Genomic DNA, 18,364 nt, shown 5'->3' on the forward strand with positions numbered 1-18,364 from the left:
CGTCCCGTAGTCATTGTTCCAGTGCGGTCGTCTATCAATGGCAAAATAATGGCATTCATATTTTCCAGGATGCTAAAAATAGCGCTGATTGCAACACTTGCATCGTCCTTTTCCGTTAGGAATACCGTATGTAACATTATTCTATAGCCGAAAATAACCGAACGCTGGCGATTATTCATCCAAAAATAGACTGTAGATCGGTTATTTCCGCGGATAAGAGTGAAGATTCTATTTGAAATTTCCGTGTGTAACCGTTTGTAACCGATGGTTAACGAATCATTTCAGCGCGCGTGATACTTTATGACCTCCTTTTACGACAACCAAAAACCTGTTGATTACTGCTAATCGGAGGCAGAAATTTCGATTGTTCACAATATTGAAGAAAATGACCGATCTGACCATCATGAAGTTTCTACCAACGGATTAAAACACCAAGGAGATTGAGAAACAAGCCAAGAACAAAATTTAACGGCGATGGCAGTTGTCCGAGTTCGATTCTGAGAGGTTGAAATGGTCTGATAGTGAGACCTAGAAGGCTAGATAGATATTTGATGTGTTGCATGTTGCACAAACGATTAATTACAAATCCAATGGAAAGAAAGGTATCAGACTTCACTGCGAGGACGGCAAACACCAGAAAAAAACACTCGAGTTGTGAAAACTGAGGTGAGATGATTTTTCATTATCTGTTTATAAATGCTTAATCTATATGGAAGAGGTACTAAAACTCACAAGCATCCATGACAAGTATGCCTCAAATTCAAATGGTATTAAACATACTCCAAAATACTGAAACACAGTCTTTAACAGGGTTATCTGAACTTCATACATTATTGTATCCTTAATTCAGGCAATTTTGGCATGGATGTAACCCCACCCTCTTCCTTCCTTCTGTCTTCTCCTTGCTTTACTGGCCATATACACTGTTGCTTGCTGGGACTGGTCTGTTAATTCTGAGTAAATATTAGTTTAGCTTGCCCTGAACTTATGAGCCCAGCAGCAAAGTGTCAATTTAAACCAAAGAAGCCATTTTCCTAGGGGAACCCATGCCCATTTTTTTAATATATAATTTATATATATATATATATGTCTAAATTTGGGACTGTTCTTTATGGCTCTTCTGTATAGTTTTTTATGTCATTTAATACTTGGTCCATTTGTTTACTTTCAGGTTCTGCCGGGTTCTTCTAATGGTACTAAGAATACTGAATCTATGCAAGACAGGGTGGATAAACAACATGCCATAACCAGTGGCACATACGTAAACACACATAGCATTGCCAAAAGTTAGGATGACCTAAAGAAAAATCTTAAAGGACAGATCTTATCACTGTATACCAATGAGGCAACAAACAATAACAATGATAAGAATTTGAATGTAATTGCATTGTATATTGTGAAATAGTGTGGAAATAATAAAATTACAAATTAATTTTTGAAAAATAAGGTCTTGAATTGTTGTTTGCAGAAGTCTCCAAAACTGAAATACAGAGGACTCTACTTATCAGGAAAAGCTTTGTACAGTACTTGGGAATTGCTGTATTTCAGGAGCTTCCGGGGGCTGCTGGCCCCCTGGACCCCTAGCCAGGGCTTTGCCCTGGACCCACCGGGGGCCCTATCGGCCCCCTGGCCCCCAGATATTTCTTTCAGTATTTTCAGTTTTTCCAACTTTCACCCATGTTGAAGGAATTTTATAAAACTTGGGTCAAATGATTACCTCATCAGAACGATGTGCAGAACTTATGAGTCAGCCATGCCTGCTCAAGGTCAAGGTCACAACTTAGGGTCAAAGGTTTGAGCCTTCCATTTTGTGTCCACTCTGTATCTCCTAAACCCCTTGAAGGATTTTCATCAAACTTGGGTCAAATGATCACCTCATCAAGAACTCATGAATCAGCCATGTCAACTTAAGGTCAAGGTCACAACTCAAGGTCAAAGATTTGAGCTCTGTATCTCCTAAACCCCTTGAAAGATTTTCATGAAACTTGGGTCAAATGATCACCGCATGAAGACGTTGTGCAAAATTCATGAGTCAGCCATGTCAGTTCAAGGTCAAGGTTACAGCCAATGGTCAAGGGTTTACCATTTCACTATCCATAGCAGTGGCAGGGGATTTAGCTGTCTTTCAGACTGCCTTGTTAAAGTTTATCATGTTGTGTTTTTGACTTCATTTAACAAGGCAAATGGCGACATTGGCGATCAACAGCGGAGGCCCTAGCCATATGATTTAAGGTATTAGATCACTAATAGAGAACCTCCTTTTTGAAGAGTATTCAATTCCTACCATGAACCTACGTTTACTGCAATTCTTGGGGGGGCGTAGGTTCAAGCCCTACTGGGACCAATTTTTTTTCCCCCTTATTTTCCTTTTTTTCTAGTATAAGTAAGTTTTTACTTCTTTCAAGACTTATTATTGATTTCTTGTACAAAAATGGAAAAAATGTTGGTGTTCAAAGTGAATTTACTACTTAAACAGAACCGGTAGAGTTACACATCTTCAAAAATATTGAGTTACACACGGAGAAAGTTCTCTATTTTGCTTTCACTCTTAAATTATATATTGTGGAAGAAATTAAGGTAGGTTTTACGTCTGCCCTAAGGTTATTTTTAAATGGAGTAAGCAAAATTCAAAACAGAAACACAGCATTCGACCTTATTTTTTCGATGTTGAAGTATGAATTCTGTCTCATTAAATCCGTTTATTTGAGACACCTTAGAAAAAATGATATTGACGTTTTTATTTTGTGTTTTATAATTGTTTATCAATAGTTTGATGTTTCTTTTATTAAAATTAATGGTAAAATGAGTTCTCTGCAAATGTTTTGGATAGTGGCTATCATTTTGAAATTTGTCTCTGCTTGAGCTTGAGGAGATACTATAAGTTATACAAAATTTATAAAAAACGGCACGGTAAAAGTTATTTAAAAACTGCAAAATAGTGCAAAACACGGTTACCTTTCAGAATATACCAAGCAAAGGTCATTTTGTAAACATTACTATTAGTGATCTAATACCTTAAATTAAGTAAGTCTGCAACTATGAAAAGTTTCATTAAAACCTACATTACAGAACATTTTTGTGCATGCAAAAATGTCATCAAATGTGTGACTTTCCTGTAGAAGTCTGTTGTGAATATGATCAGAGAATCAGTAAGAAAAAAAATCAAGAACAGCCCAATCTTATTTATTACTTGAATTTCCTTGGATGCATTGATGCTTGGAAAAAAATGTGTTCTTATAAATTTCTTCGTGGTAGACCAGTCTTTTGGCAAATAAAAGTGTAGAGAAACAGTGTTACTTCAAACAGTTTATTCTTTTAAAATGATTCTCTTTTACAGCTGAAAACATCTGCATTTACTTCAAGAATGATGGCTCGTTAGTTCTAAAATTGACAGACTTTGGCTCATCAAGGCTCCCTCAGGAGCCCTTGAGATTTGTTGGTTTGACACCAGAATACTTGGCATCTGAAATTTGCAAGATGTTTCTTCAGTCACAAAAGTAAGCACATTTTGTTCCATATTGTTTACTGGTTTGTTGAAATACAATGTTAGATTATATTTGTAATTTCTACTATTTGAAACAGTGAGATTATCAAAATGGTAAATTCACTTTTACAGATCTGCATTTGAATTAGGTAGTGTATGATTCAGGGCTAGACAGACCACTCTTTTGCTCGTAAATAACAGTAGAAATTGGCTCTGGGCCAGTTTTAAAAAGTATATATGTAAGATCTCTAAAATACAGTGAAACAACTAAATATCGCTGTCTCAGTTAGAATTTTTTGATACAGTGTACTTGCAGTGAAAAATGCTAGGAATTTTAGAAGGAGAAAGTTAACAGATTTTTATTTTTAGCTCGACTATACGAAGTATATGGAGAGCTATCCTACTCAACCCAGCGTCGGCGTCATTCCGCGTCCCCACCTTGGTTAAAGTTTTATTTACACTTTCTCTTTTTTCTCATCTCTGTAATTACTTGATGTCTTTGTTTCAAACTTAAAATGGTTATTCCTCATCAACACTCACATCATATGGCACAAGGGCCGTAACTCTCACACCAATGTTTCATGAATTATCCCTCCATTTTACTTAGAATTTCAGGTTAAAGTTTTGATGCACTTTCACTCTATCTTAATTATTACTAAATAGATTTGATTAAAACTGAATGTAGTTGTTCCACATTCTTGCATAAAAACTACTTTTTTCACTGGAATCGCCCATGTATTAACTGGAAAAAAATCGTGTGCAAACAAGGCAATTCACGTGCTGTTAATACATGATTTTTATTTTTAAAATGCTATCCCAGGGACGTACATGTATTTATCCGCAGATTTACGTCTGGTATCTGCGTCTTGCTTCTTCCATAATAACCACTTTCTGTAGCATAAAAGATGCAATCTAAACCATAGAATGTTTTGTTGCATCAGTTACCAACGCCAAATGCACTGCCCCCAACAATGTTCGTACTCGCTTCTTCCCTTGTTTACTCCCCTTTTAGAACTCTGCGTCATTTCAGTTTTTATAGATAATGTGAATGTTTAAGAATCGCCTGTAACTTATGCGATTGTTTGTTTTTAGGAATCATATTTATGATTTTGATAAGTATCAGTCGGTATGTTTTTATTAGCTCACCAGAGCCAAAGGCTCGGGGTGAGCTATAAAGATCACTCACCGTCCGGCGTCCGGCCGTAAACTTTTACTTTAAATGACATCTCCTCATAAACCGCTAGGCCAATTTCATCCAAACTTCACAGAAATGTTCCTTGGGTGAAGCTCTACAAAAATTATTCAAAGAATTGAATTCCATGCAGAACTCTGGTTGCCATGGCAACTGAAAGGAAAAACTTTAAAAATCTTCTTCTCAAAAACCAGAAGACCTAGAGCTTAGATATTTGGTGTGAAGCCGTCTAGTGGACCTCTACCAAATTTGTTCAAATCATGACACCAGGGTCAAAATTGACCCTGCCCCAGGGGTCACTTGATTTTACATAGAAAAATCTTCAAAATTTTCTAAAAATAAACCAGAAGGCCTAGAGCTTAGATATTTGACATGTAGCATTGACTAGTGGACCTCTACAAAATTGGTTCAAATCTTGACCCCCCCAGGGTCAAATTGACCCAGCCCCAGGGGTTACTTGATTGTACATAGGGAAAACTTCATAAGTTTGCTAAAAATAAACCAGAAGGCCTAGATCTTAGATATTTGATATGTAACATTGCCTAGTAGACTTCTACAAACTTTGTTCAAATCATGACCCCCGGGTAAAATTGGCCCCGGCCCAGGGGTTACTTGATCGGAAAATCTTCCAAAAAGTTTCTAAAAATCATCAGTTTGACATTTGAAACATGTAGCTCATATTTTTCAGGTGAGCGATCCAGGGTCATCATGACCCTCTTGTCTAATTTCTCGAAGAATTCATATAAACAGCTTGAAAGCTTGACACTACGTTCGTACTCATCTGTACTCCAGATGTGTCCGTACTCAAAATAACTCGAATGTAAAGTTATTATTCTTGAAATTGTGCTCCTGTTTACCAAATTTTGAAGTTATATGAACAATTATTGGTAATTTCATGTTTGTAATAAAGAGAGATAAAAAAATCGTTGAAAAATCTTCAGTATGTGCTTTTGGTAATGTTGTTGATTTCTGGGCCCTGGTTATGGATATTTAAAACATGTTTACCGTTTCCAAGAACAACAGAATGGTAATTAAAAATGTACCGGAATCGTAAAGTCTTCACATATGTAACCTTGGGATATGTTTGTGACCTCGACCTTCGCTCTCGGTCACAAACAATCCTGCGGGCTTCTGCAGACGTTAATACACAAACAAAAATGTATTATCCCTACATCATCTCCCACATCATATGACACAAGGTCCATAACTCTGTTACCAATATTTAATGAATTATCTCCCACTTTTTATGCCCCCGAAGGGAGGCATATAGTTTTTGAACCGTCTGTCGGTCTGTCCGCAATTTTCGTGTCCGGTCCATATCTTTGTCAACGATGGATGGATTTTCAAATAACTTGGCATGAATGTGTACCACAGTAAGACGACGTGCAGTGCGCAAGACCCAGGTCCGTAGCTCAAAGGTCAAGGTCACACTTAGACGTTAAAGGATAGTGCATTGATGGGCGTGTCCGGTCCATATCTTTGTCATCAATGGATGGATTTTCAAATAACTTGGCATGAATGTGTACCACTGTAAGACGACGTGCAGTGCGCAAGACCCAGGTCCGTAGCTCAAAGGTCAAGGTCACACTTAGACGTTAAAGGATAGTGCATTGATGGGCGTGTCCGGTCCATATCTTTGTCATCAGTGGATGGATTTTCAAATAACTTGGCATGAATGTGACCCAGGTCCGTAGGTCAAAGGTCCTAAACTCTAACATCGGCCATAACTATTCATTCAAAGTGCCATCGGGGGCATGTGTCATCCTACGGAGACAGCTCTTGTTCTTAAAATTTCAGGTTAAAGTTTTGATGCACTTTTACTCTATCTTAGTTATTACTAAATGGATTTGATTCAAACTTGAAGTAGTTCTTCCACATCATCACCCACATCATGACACAAGAACCATAACTCTTGCACCAATATTTGATGAATTATCTCCCCTTTTTACTTAGAATTTCAGGTTAAAGTTTTGTTGCACTTTCACTCTATCTCAGTTATTACTAAATGGATTTGATTCAAACTTAAAATAGTTGTTCCACCTTATCACCCACATCATTTGACACAAGGTGCATAACTCTGGCACCATTTTTCATGAATTATGCCCCCTTTTACTTAGAATTTAAGGTTAATTTTGATGCATTTTCACTATATCTTAGTAATTACAAATGTACTAAATGGATTTGATTCAAACTTGAAGTAGTTGTTCCACATCATCACTCACATCATATGACACAAGGTGTATAACTCTTACACCAATATTTTATGAATTATGCCCCCTTTTTGCATAGAATTATACTTTTTTAGTGTTTCGATACACTTTGATCTTTATCTCTCTTATAACTTAATATTTTTGACACAGACTCGAGCTATTGTGCAATATCTTCATCCACCATTGGAGTCATTAAACACTCCAGTGACAGCTCCAGCTTCCTCAGATATGCCCAATTTCACTATCCAGCATCGAAATAGTCGAGCACGCTGTCTCCTGTGACAGCTCTTGTTTAGGAAGCTGTTAGAATCAATAGAAAATCTATGAATTTTAATTTCTGATGTCATGTAATAAAAAACATATTGAATGGATTATCAGTAAGTTTTGAGTCTGGGCAATAATAAGTCAGCCATTCAGTAAGAGTGTACTTTGATTGCAAGTGCATTTATAGTCTTTGACCTATCTCTGTTTTAAATTTAATATAGGGCTATACACATACTTTGTACATATATAGCATGTTGGTAAAAATTGTAATCTTCCTTCAACAGCCCTGGTCTTGACTTTGGATTGACAGAAGCAGATATTACTGGGAAAGTAGACACTTTCGCCTTCGGGCTTGTCATAATGTTCATGTATAAAGGCTACCATATTCTCGTGAAAGTGATCAACAACGGGAAGACAAGCTATGATGGAATTGATGCACAGACAAGGAGGTTGATGCACATGAATTTGATGATGCTGGTGAGTACTTGTGTCTTATCTATTGTAGTTTTAAGTTATTTCAGCTGATAAACTTATTGGTTTAAAAATAAATGGCCAAGTGGTTAAGGTCACTGACTCGCGGTTCTCGGAAACGCCGAATTTGGCATCCCCGTGCGCATAATTGGTCCTGGTATACGCATGTTTATTGAAGTTTGGAGTCCCCGGACGCTAGTTTCTGCAGTGGGACACAAACTTTAACTCCATAGTTAATTGTTTACAAACACCTGTGAATACACAAGGTTTGACTTTGAGCAATATAAGTGGGTGGAGTTACTCGCTTGTCATCGATTGCCGAGGATTTCCCCCACAGCCAAGGATTTCCCCTACCGCAGTCGAAATTCCCCTACGTCCGAAATTCCCCCCTCCAAAATCGTAAACAAAGCAATGGAGATTACTCCCAGCGATTTTCCCGACCGAATATCGGACCCGTTCACAATTGCTGATGGTCTTTCACAATTTTCAATGGTGTGAAAACCTTTAGAAATAGTAGAAAAAATGTTAGAAAAAGCTTTTCAGTGGACCCGAGGTTCCGGTTTTGACCAGCGAAAATCGATAAAAACTCGTATGTGACCCCCACATAATATGCCGTGGGCGTCTGCTTGTCTCGCGGTAATACTCTTTGATGCGTAACGAGTTCGAAAGCTCTGCCCTTTGTCAATCAAAATCCCAGTGAACTTCATACTGTTTGTCGACACCAGCGTAAGTATGACAGTAGGCGGAGCGTCGTATGTTAATTAGCTACTGACAGATGTCAATCACGCCACGCGCCGACTGACACGTGGTTATCATCAGTATGTAATATAGATGATTGATAAACAATGCAGCGTCAGATTATCGTGTTTGTACCTCTTGTTAATTAGCGGTAACAGCTTATGCTGTATTGTTTATTTTTATGTGTTGTTAATTTAAAGTAATTATTTTATATACTTGATTCGATTAAATAAGCCAGTCGGCCGTTACGCAAATTTATTATCTTTGCCGAGGTCACGTGCGGTCAAAAACTAGGTCAGTAGGTCTAAAAATAGAAAAACCTTGTGACCACTCTAGAGGTCACATTTTTCATGGGATCTTCATGAAAGTTGGTCAGAATGTTCATCTTGATGATATCTAGGTAAAGTTCGAAACTGGGTCACGTGCGGTCAAACACTAGGCCAGTAGGTATAAAAATAGAAAAACCTTGTGACCTCTCTAGAGGCCATATTTTTCATGAGATCTTCATGAAAATTAGTTAGAATGTTCACCTTGATGATATCTAGGTAAAGTTCAAAACAGGGTCACGTACCTTCGAAAACTAGGTCAATAGATGAAATAATAGAAAAATCTAGAGACCATATTTTTCAATGGATCTTCATGAAAATTGGTCAGAATTTTTATTTTGATAATATCTAGGTCAAGTTCAAAACTGGGTCACATGAGCTCAAAAACTAGGTCACTATGTCAAATAATAGAAAAAACGATGTCATACTCAAAACTGGGTCATGTGGGAAGAGGTGAGCGATTCAGGACCATCATGGTCCTCTTGTTATATTTGTCACACGTTTTCGCGATCATGATTTTCGGACTCTTTTATCCTTTCTTACAAGATTTTCTAGTACAATTGAAATAAAAAGCCAACAAAAGTATGCATTTAATAATAATATGATGACTCTTGCAAAAGCAACTCTTATTTTAAAGCATTTTTTGTGAATAAAAGTATGTGACCTTTAAATATTCAATGATTTGAGCATTTCAAGTCTCCCCACCCACCTTGTTACAATGATAAGTGAACATTAGTGCAAGTCCATCTATTGCTAAGTGACAGTGTGTATAGTTGCTAAAAGTTGCAAGAATATGTAATAAAAACATAGTTTAAAGTGTTTATTATGCATAATTGTAAATTCCCCCCTGAGTGAAAAAATCCCCCAAAACTGCTCGTCGCGCGCGATTTTCTTCCCCCAATGACAGGCTGGGGCCTCTTCCCCCAGTCGTAAAAAAAAAACCCTGTCTTAGTAATTACGTGGCAGAATTAAAGAACATTTTAGAAAAGTTCAACTTAGTCTTAATTATAATTCTTTGAGTAATTTTACGATGCTGTTGATGTGGTCTTACCATGATTATTTCTCTGCAAAATTTCTATTAGTTTCAAATTTTATTACAATGCTGGGTCAGCAAACATTGTTTGGTGTAGGGATAAAAAGAAATAAAAATGATGCAAGTGAATCCTTGGACTCTGAGATCGATAGTGACATGCAAAAATGAGATAATGTACTGTGCATTATTGTATTCCAGAAAGAGCAAATGTTTTAATGCAATGTTGCTAATAAATAATAAAGTTTTACATTTCACCTATTCTGTCTTTACCTTTTAAGCTCAACAGAGCATTGCTTAGGTGAAGTATTGTGATCACTAAATGTCACTTAAACTTGTCTGTACAAAAAAGGCCAAAGTTTTGATGAAACGCTTATGTCTATCCGTCGGTCTCCTTAAGACTGCAAATTTCACAGCATTGGGAGTCCCAGGACTGCAACTTAAAATTGCTAGCGAGGACCCAACTTTAAATTGCTTGCCCCTCACCGATGTTGGTTCGTGCCTCACTTGGGGCGTTGAATTCTTCATTAAAGGAAGCCATCCAGCTGGCTTACGGAAGGTCGGCTGTTCTACCCAGGTGCCCGCTCGTGATGAAATAATGCACGGAGGGGCACCTGGGTTCTTCCGCTACCATCAAAGCTGGAAAGTCGCCATATGACCTTTAATTGTGTTGATGCTACATGAAACCCAACAGAATAAAAAACAAAAAAACTTACTGGTTTAATGAGATAGGGATATATGTTTGTCTGTCTGTGGCAATATTTTATTCACTGGTTTCTTATCAGGCTTGCATGTGGAAGGCTGATGGTTCTACCAAGCATCCTGTCCTTGTCTGAAATAATTACTTTAATACTGGGTTTAAAGGTTGCCATGTGACCTTAAAAATTGTATGAGTGTAAATTCTACCTCATTCAGTTTAGTGAAACTGGATAAACCTAGAGTTCTTCATGTGTCTAGTGGGTGGTTGTTGGTTCTAAGCCGGTACTACAACCATTTGATGTTCTGAAGTATGACCATGAAGTTCTCTGATTTTGTAGATGGCAGAAGACCATTCAGAGAACAGTTTTGTGCACAGTCTGATACCAGATGAGTGTGACCTTGACATGAGAGATCTGCTAACAAAGCTGACAGAGCATAGGCATCAGGATAGGTTCAGTGCTCGACAGGCACTGGACATTATTGAAGGTAAATAATTCAGTCTTTGGGAAAATGTAGTAAGGGAGGGTGAAACATGAATTGGAATGAAATTTGGTTAAAGCAAACAGAAAAAAAGTGCTGAAATGAAAATGTTTTTGAAGTGCCAGAGCTCTGTTTTTTTCTGTGAATAAGTGAGTTTATCATACAATAAATAATGACATTTTGTTTAAAAATGAAATATCTGTACTACTCAGGTTATGAAGTGTCTGGTTTGTGTCTTTTGAATTGGCAGACTTAATGAAGGAAAGCTCAGGTGGCTTAACAACAAATTGAAGAATCAAAGAGAAAGATTGTATTTATATATTTTTTAATGCTTCTCTGAAATTTAGAGGAGTTTATAAAGAAGTAGCATCATTATTTTTTGCTTTGTAGAAATAAAACAGATTATAGGCAAAATCTTAAATCAAGGATAACTTAGAATGAATTAACTCTAGGGGCCTCTATGGCCAAGTAGTTAAGTTGGCTGACTTAAAGTCACTTGCCCCTTAACAATGTTATGCTAAATCCAACAAAACAAAGAATTAACTATTATAATATTGCAGGGATGGAACACAAGATCAAGATGTCAGTAAGGCCAGAACAGAAGATGAGAGATGCGACAGACCAGCAGCAGCAGTTGATACAGAATCAGGTGCCACTGATTGTAGACCCTGATTGCCAGCATGGAATGGGTATACCAGGTAGATTGTTTTACCTTGCATGAGGCTTGCTTGTAACTGGACTGCTGAGGCTGTGTGGTTACAGTCCCAGGTCTTGAATCACTTGCCCTTGCTTCTGATGAACTGAAACACTACATTATGCAAGATTGGTGGTTCTACTCTGGTGCGGGGCCTCCTTGGCCAAGTTGTTAAGTTGCTGACTTCAAATCAATTGCGCCTCATTGATGTGGGTTCGAACCTTACTCGAGGCATTGAATTCTTCATGTGAGGAAGCCATCCAGCTGGCTTATGGAGGGTCAGTCGATCTACCCAGGTGCTCGCTTGTAATGAAATAATGCATGGCGGGGCACCTAGGGTCTTCCTCTACCATCAAAGCTGGAAAGACGCCATATGACCTATAATTTGCTAATGCAATAACAAACAAGAAATCCACTGTCTGAAATAATGTCTGGATGGGCTCTTTTGGTCTTCTCCTCATTGACAATCAGAAAGTTGTGACTCTAAGCAAAAGTTAAAAAGAGATTTGCTTTTAAAATTAAGATATTTTATTCTATAAATATAGTACAGACATGTTGTAATGTGTTTCTGATAGCAGTTAACACACTTTCCAATAGCCAAATGTAACTTGATACAGTTAAACACTGATCTTCGAAGTCAGAAGGAAATAAGCATAATGCTTGCATTCTCCAGGGTTTTGATTGAAGGGATCCAAACATAAGAAATGTAAATTAAAAAAAAGAAAATGGCAGCTGACCATGAGTTCCTCAAAGCCCACACACAACTCAGTAGGGAGAGCGCAGATCTGTGGATCACAAGGTCGTGAGTTCCATTCCTAGGCACTGCGGTCTTTCTCAGTGACGATTTGATAAAAGATATTGTAACTGAAATAAGTCGTCCTCTGCCGCTGAACCATACATGTGGTGAAGTTGGCAGTTCCTTATGGAGAATAGGTTTGTACTGATAAAGAATCCAGGAACACTGGTTAGGTTAACTGCCCGCTGTTACATAATTGAAATACTGTTGAAAAACTGTTAAACCAAAGTTCTTAGAGTCAGCCTTTGAACTCAAGCCATCTGTGCTCAAGCAATATATGTTTCAATGTAGATTGTTTAAGCTAAAAGTTTTAATATTTTCTCTTCTTTGATATTTCTCTTTTTTGTAGGGGCCTTCTCGGCTGAGTGGGTAAAGTCTGACTTCAATTTACTTGCCAATGTTGGTTCGAGCCTCACTTAGGACATTGAAATATGTCTCTTACACCACTGTGTGGTGGGAGACGTATTAATTTAGTCCTGTCTGTCTCAGATCTTCTCCGCACTCTAAGTCCAACATTTCTCACCTGATCTTCACCAATTTTGAATATAATGTGTTTGCCAATGAGCCCTCGACTAAGTTTGATATTTATTCAAATCAGCGCGGGCACTTTGGAATTGTGGCCCTTGAATAACCAAATATTGCTCAGGTCTTGGGGGCATAGAGGACCATTATACTACTAATGTGAATGGTAGTATGTGGGTCTATGTCACCAAGATTTAATCATGTCAGATGATTAGGTAGTTAAGGTCTTGGTGCATGGTTGACTCATATATTACTATTCAGATGATTAGAAGGCTGTGGGAGACATGTGCTTTTCTCAAAAGCAGCTCTAGTTCTTCATGTGAGGAAGCCATTCAGCTGGCTTACAAAAGATCGGTGATTATCCCCATGTGCCCGCCCAAGATGAAATAATGCAAAGAGGGGCAATTGAGGTCTTACTCCACCATCAGAATTGAAAAGTCACCAAATGAAATATGATTGTATCAGTGAGACACTAAACCCGATAAAGAAAAATCTGGTTTACTTGCAGGTATTGCTGAAGATTGTATGGAGAGTGACAACGGCCCAGTAAAGAACAGAACAAAAGATGCATTACGTATGAAGCTAAAGCCGTATGGCAAGAAAGGAAAGTACTGCAAGGACATTTACAGTAAGAGCTTCTCACCACAGTCACCAATCACCGAGATGCACGAGCTACGACAGGGAATAGCGAGCAAACAGATGCATATGATGCCTATGACACCAGTCAGTGAGTTCCAGGGTCTCAGCTTGGAACAGTCCTTGCCTAAGAATTTGACTGAAGATACAAGTTCAAGTGTGTCGGTATGTATAAGTTACTGTGACATTAATATTCATGGAGGACTAATTTTAGCAGTTGAATCAATTGACAAGTTAATCCCAAATGAACAAGTATGAATCCCTTTTAATTTACATAAAAATATTGGAAGTCCATGAATTCATATCCTCACAAGATGGCTATTTAGACCAAAACCAGGAGATTTCGTCCCATAGAAATCACAATATCTAACAAATTTGTTCTGATGTTTGAATTGAAGCAGCATAAAACATAGTGCATATTAACAACCAGCTGATCTTTACCTGAAGGGTTGATAAATATTTTTTTCCTTGCATCAGGTTATAAATGGAATAACTGTAGATAGAATATCAAGGTCATGGTTTGGAATCTTTCATGGATCTTTGGCAAAAAGTTGACGCAGATCAGTACAAATCAATTTGGTTTGAAATACAGCTTGAGAGCTGAAGGGAATTCCTGGAACTTCCGAATTATTAATTCCGAATCATTTGCATTATGTTATCCACCACATCGCGGTGTGGGAGATATATTGATTTACTGCTGTCTGTGTGTCAGTTTGTGTGTGTTGTCTGTCACAAATCTTGTCCGCACTCTTTAAGTTGAACAGAAAGTCGCCATATGACCTATCATGTGTCGGTGCGACGTTAAATCCAAAAAAAAAAAAAAAAAAAAAAATAAGTTGAACAGTTCTCATTCGATCTTCACCAGACTTGAACAAAATGTGTTTACCAATAAGTCCTCGGCCAAGTTCTATAAAGAGCCAAAATCGCCCCAGGCACTTCAGAATTGTGGCCCTTAAATTACAGAAAATTGGCCTTTTTACTCTTGACTGCACTCTAAGTTGAACAGTTCTCATCCAATCTTCAACAAACTGTAACAAAATGTGTTTACCAATAAGTCCTCGGCCAAGTTCTATAATGAGCCAAATCGCCCGAGGCACTTCAGAATTATGGCCTTGGAATTACCGAAAATCGCTCTGTACACACTTGTCCGCACTCTTAAGTCGAACATTTTTCATCCGATGTTCAAACTTGAACAAAATATGTTTGCCAATAAGTCCTCGGCCAAGTTCGATAAATAGCCAAATCGGCCCAGGCACTTCAGAATTATGGCCCTTGAATTACCGAAAATGACTCTGTACATAGATGCCAGTGATACATGACTGTATTGGTGCATGGTTGACTCAGATACTTAACTATCCAGATGATTAGGCAGTTGTGGGAGAGGTGCGCTTTTCTCAAAAACAGCTCTAGTTAATATCTGATTTTTATATTGACATATTTTAGATGACAGAGAGAAGAGCTCCAATTGCACAGCCATCGATGGACACATCTGATCATCCAAGTTGTGTATCACATCTATCACAACCGGTGCAAGCATTCAATGCTGTTAGACCTTCACAAACAGTGGAACCAGCTCCAGGATTTACTGGCCAGCCAGTGGAACAAGCCATCGGATTTAGTGGTATCATACCCACTCCACACATGGGAGGTGCAAGTATGGAACAAGGCAATGTGGTCTCTCTTGGGGGTAAACAGGGTACACAGTGTACCTTTGGAATGCAGCCGTCTGGAGTTGCATGTTTGAATATTCCCCAGGTTTGTATGCTTTTTCTGCTATAGTTGTTTATAAACTCCATTGAGTTACAGAAGGGCCTTAGATATCAATATTTTTCTGTATCAATTTTTAGCTCATCTGATTTTTTGTTATGGTCATCACTTGATCGGTGTCAGCTTTGCCTGGTTAAGTTTTATGTTTAGGTCAGCTTTTCTACTAAACTATCAAAGCTCTTAGTTTAAAACTTTCAACACTGGTTCACCATCAGTAGATGACTCTGTACTGCAAGAAACATAACTCCATCCTGCTTTTTGCAAGAATTATGGCCCCTTTTGGACTTAGAAAATATCAGATTTCTTGGTTAAGTTTTGCGTTTAGGTCAATTTTTCTCCTTAACGGTCAAAGCTATTGCTTTAAAACTTGGAGCAGTTATTCGCCATTAAAAGATGACTCTGCACAGCAAGTACCAGAACTCTACATTGCTTTTTGCAATAATTATGGCCCCTTTTGGACTTAGAAAATCATGGGTAGGACAATATTTCTATTACACAGAGACAAAAAAATCAGATGAGCGTCGGCACCCGCAAGGCGGAGCTTTGTTATTTTTCAGGTCAAGTTTATGCATGCATATCTTAAATCCCTATGCAATTTGCAGCAAATAAGTTTCGGATAAATTAAGAATTAAAGGCACTGAAGGCCTCCACATCACATATAAAGGAAATTTACACTTGGAATTCAATTTAATATATAATACATTTACAGTTTTGTTTTCTCTCGTGTACACTCCTGAGTGCTATTCTTATATTACATTTACAATTATGTTTTCTCTAATTAAAAGTTAGAATATAATCATTGATTCAGTGCTTAACGAGCTGTAAAATGACCAAACTGTCTGCTAACAGAAGTAGGTTTTATCATTACATTTCCCTGATCGCTTTCCATGGGCATTGTAGCTAAAGGTACATATCTCTTCTGACAAGATGACCTTTGTAAATCTGCATTGCCAGTCAATTGTTACTATCTTGGGAATGCACAGCGACTTTTATTTAACGGCATAGCCAAGATAAAGGGTACCCCTGATGTTGCACATATGGTGAATTTTAAACTCAATCAAAATTTCATATCTTATCATGTGATTTCAAGGTACATCCTTTGAGCACAAGAATCTATCAGGGTTTTCTTCAGTTATGCGAAATAAAAAAGTAACGGATGCTCAAGGAACCACACCTCTTAGGGCCTACGGACTCTACATGCCGAAGCATAACATACCTAGATAACACAGAAAAAGTTATTCATGGTGTTGAAAATAAGTTAAATAGTTGCATTAAGATGTTTTCAATATTGCTTTATGGAATATAAAGTTGATTTTATGAATTTCATAATATATCCAGAGCTGGATATCAAAGTACCATCAAATGAGACAATATGCACTGCCTTCCAATTTACATTCTGAACAGAAAACTAAGAAGAGTATGGCAAGCTTCCTTGAAACCTATTAAGAAATATGTATATAAATAGAACTAAAGGTTTCAGATAATAACTTTAAACACTTTTCTGATACAGAACCCAAAACAAATTGATATCAAGGCCTACGGACTCTACATCCATGTATGGTTACTAGTAAAATAGTTGCTGCAGTACAATATTTCATAGTCAGTTTCCAGAATTAGTGATATTTTCTGACAGTCTTATAATTCTTAGATCATTTAAGAGCATTATATAACTAACAACTTTATTTTTATTATTATTTTTTTTTTGCATTTTGATTATTTGAACTTTGCAAAGACACAAGTGAACAAACACTGTTTCATCATAAGAAGAACATGAACAAATCATAGAAATGTGTCAGTGTACCTCACTTTTGGTTTTAACAGGAAGATCAATCACATTCTAATATGACTAACAATGCTTTAATCATCACAACGGTATTATGTTGATGTCTCGTCAATGTGATATTTAGCGCCATGTGCCCATCAAGAAATAGCACTTTCAAATGTCATGAAACATGTTTTAAACAAAATGTCACATTGCACAAATGTGTTGATCAATTTAAAAACATACTTAGTTATTCGCTTTGCTGAATAATTCACAATAATTTTCATCCGAATTGAACTCTACCGCAAGACGTATTACCGTTTCCGGTCCTGGCGTGTATAAAAAATGACCTACTATTGGCGCCATGCTTGTGCGAAGAAACAGTTCCATTATGATTATATCTGATATAAATTTTACAATAAAGAAATTATTAGAATCGAAATAATTTATAGCAAAACAGTGCTTTATCAATATCACTATTTATACACTCGGGCGTTTATAAGTCGTCCGAAATAATTTCACAAGGGCTGTGCCCTCGTGAAATTAATATGCCCGATGTATAACTGCCCATCATGTATAAATAGTGATAAAGCACTGTTTTGCTGTAAGTTATTTCTTAAATAAAACATGTTTAAACCTAGAAAAGAAGTTCCTGAATTCAAATATAGAATGGTTGCATATTTAAAATACAGACTAATATAGGGCTACGGACTCTACACAATATTTTTCATCCCTGCTTCAGTCAACAGTACACAAAATTATGCAAAAAAATTGCTTTCTTCAGCTATTTGGTTCCTTGTTACAGGTCTCATGTTTGATATGCTTGTTTCTTTACATTATCTGGAAATAGATTGGTAAATGTAACAGAAACGGGAATCGTTATGGAAGTGTAGAGTCCGTAGGCCCCTTTTATACCATTTTAACTTGTATTTATTATCAATATATAAATACTTTGTTAATACAATTTTTGTTATAAGTCTGATACAGTGTATCCTTAACCGTACTTTATGATACTAAACAAACATCAATATGCATTAGATCTGTAAGATTAGTGTTGGATATTGGCAAAAATATAATTAATTTATTACAATTATATCTTTTTTCCCGTTATACTGTTTACTATCAACATCTTAGATGTTCGAAAGAATGATGCTCTTTTGTTATATCATAAATGAGAAAAATTATTAGTATTAGATATGATTATTGCATAAAAAATTCTGATTTAGTTGCATGAATATGGTGGGGCTACGGACTCTACAGGGCTACGGACAACCATTTTTTGTTCAAAACTTT

General features: G+C 37.1%; 1 protein-coding gene across 2 annotated transcripts in view; it reads left to right on the forward strand.

The window, feature by feature from the left end:
• The window catches only part of LOC123531709 (uncharacterized), a 37,571-nt gene that overhangs the window by 14,680 nt on the left and 4,527 nt on the right, over window positions 1-18,364 (forward strand). For both annotated transcript variants that reach the window (XM_045312904.2, XM_053517344.1), the window contains exons 8-13: window positions 3,338-3,497; window positions 7,435-7,627; window positions 10,753-10,900; window positions 11,455-11,592; window positions 13,415-13,707; window positions 14,986-15,297. In XM_045312904.2, the coding sequence (XP_045168839.2) occupies window positions 3,338-3,497; window positions 7,435-7,627; window positions 10,753-10,900; window positions 11,455-11,592; window positions 13,415-13,707; window positions 14,986-15,297 (1,244 nt within the window). The remainder of the gene's footprint in view (window positions 1-3,337; window positions 3,498-7,434; window positions 7,628-10,752; window positions 10,901-11,454; window positions 11,593-13,414; window positions 13,708-14,985; window positions 15,298-18,364) is intronic.

The sequence above is a fragment of the Mercenaria mercenaria genome, chromosome 11 (assembly GCF_021730395.1).
Source record: "Mercenaria mercenaria strain notata chromosome 11, MADL_Memer_1, whole genome shotgun sequence".
Classification (NCBI taxonomy): domain Eukaryota; kingdom Metazoa; phylum Mollusca; class Bivalvia; order Venerida; family Veneridae; genus Mercenaria; species Mercenaria mercenaria.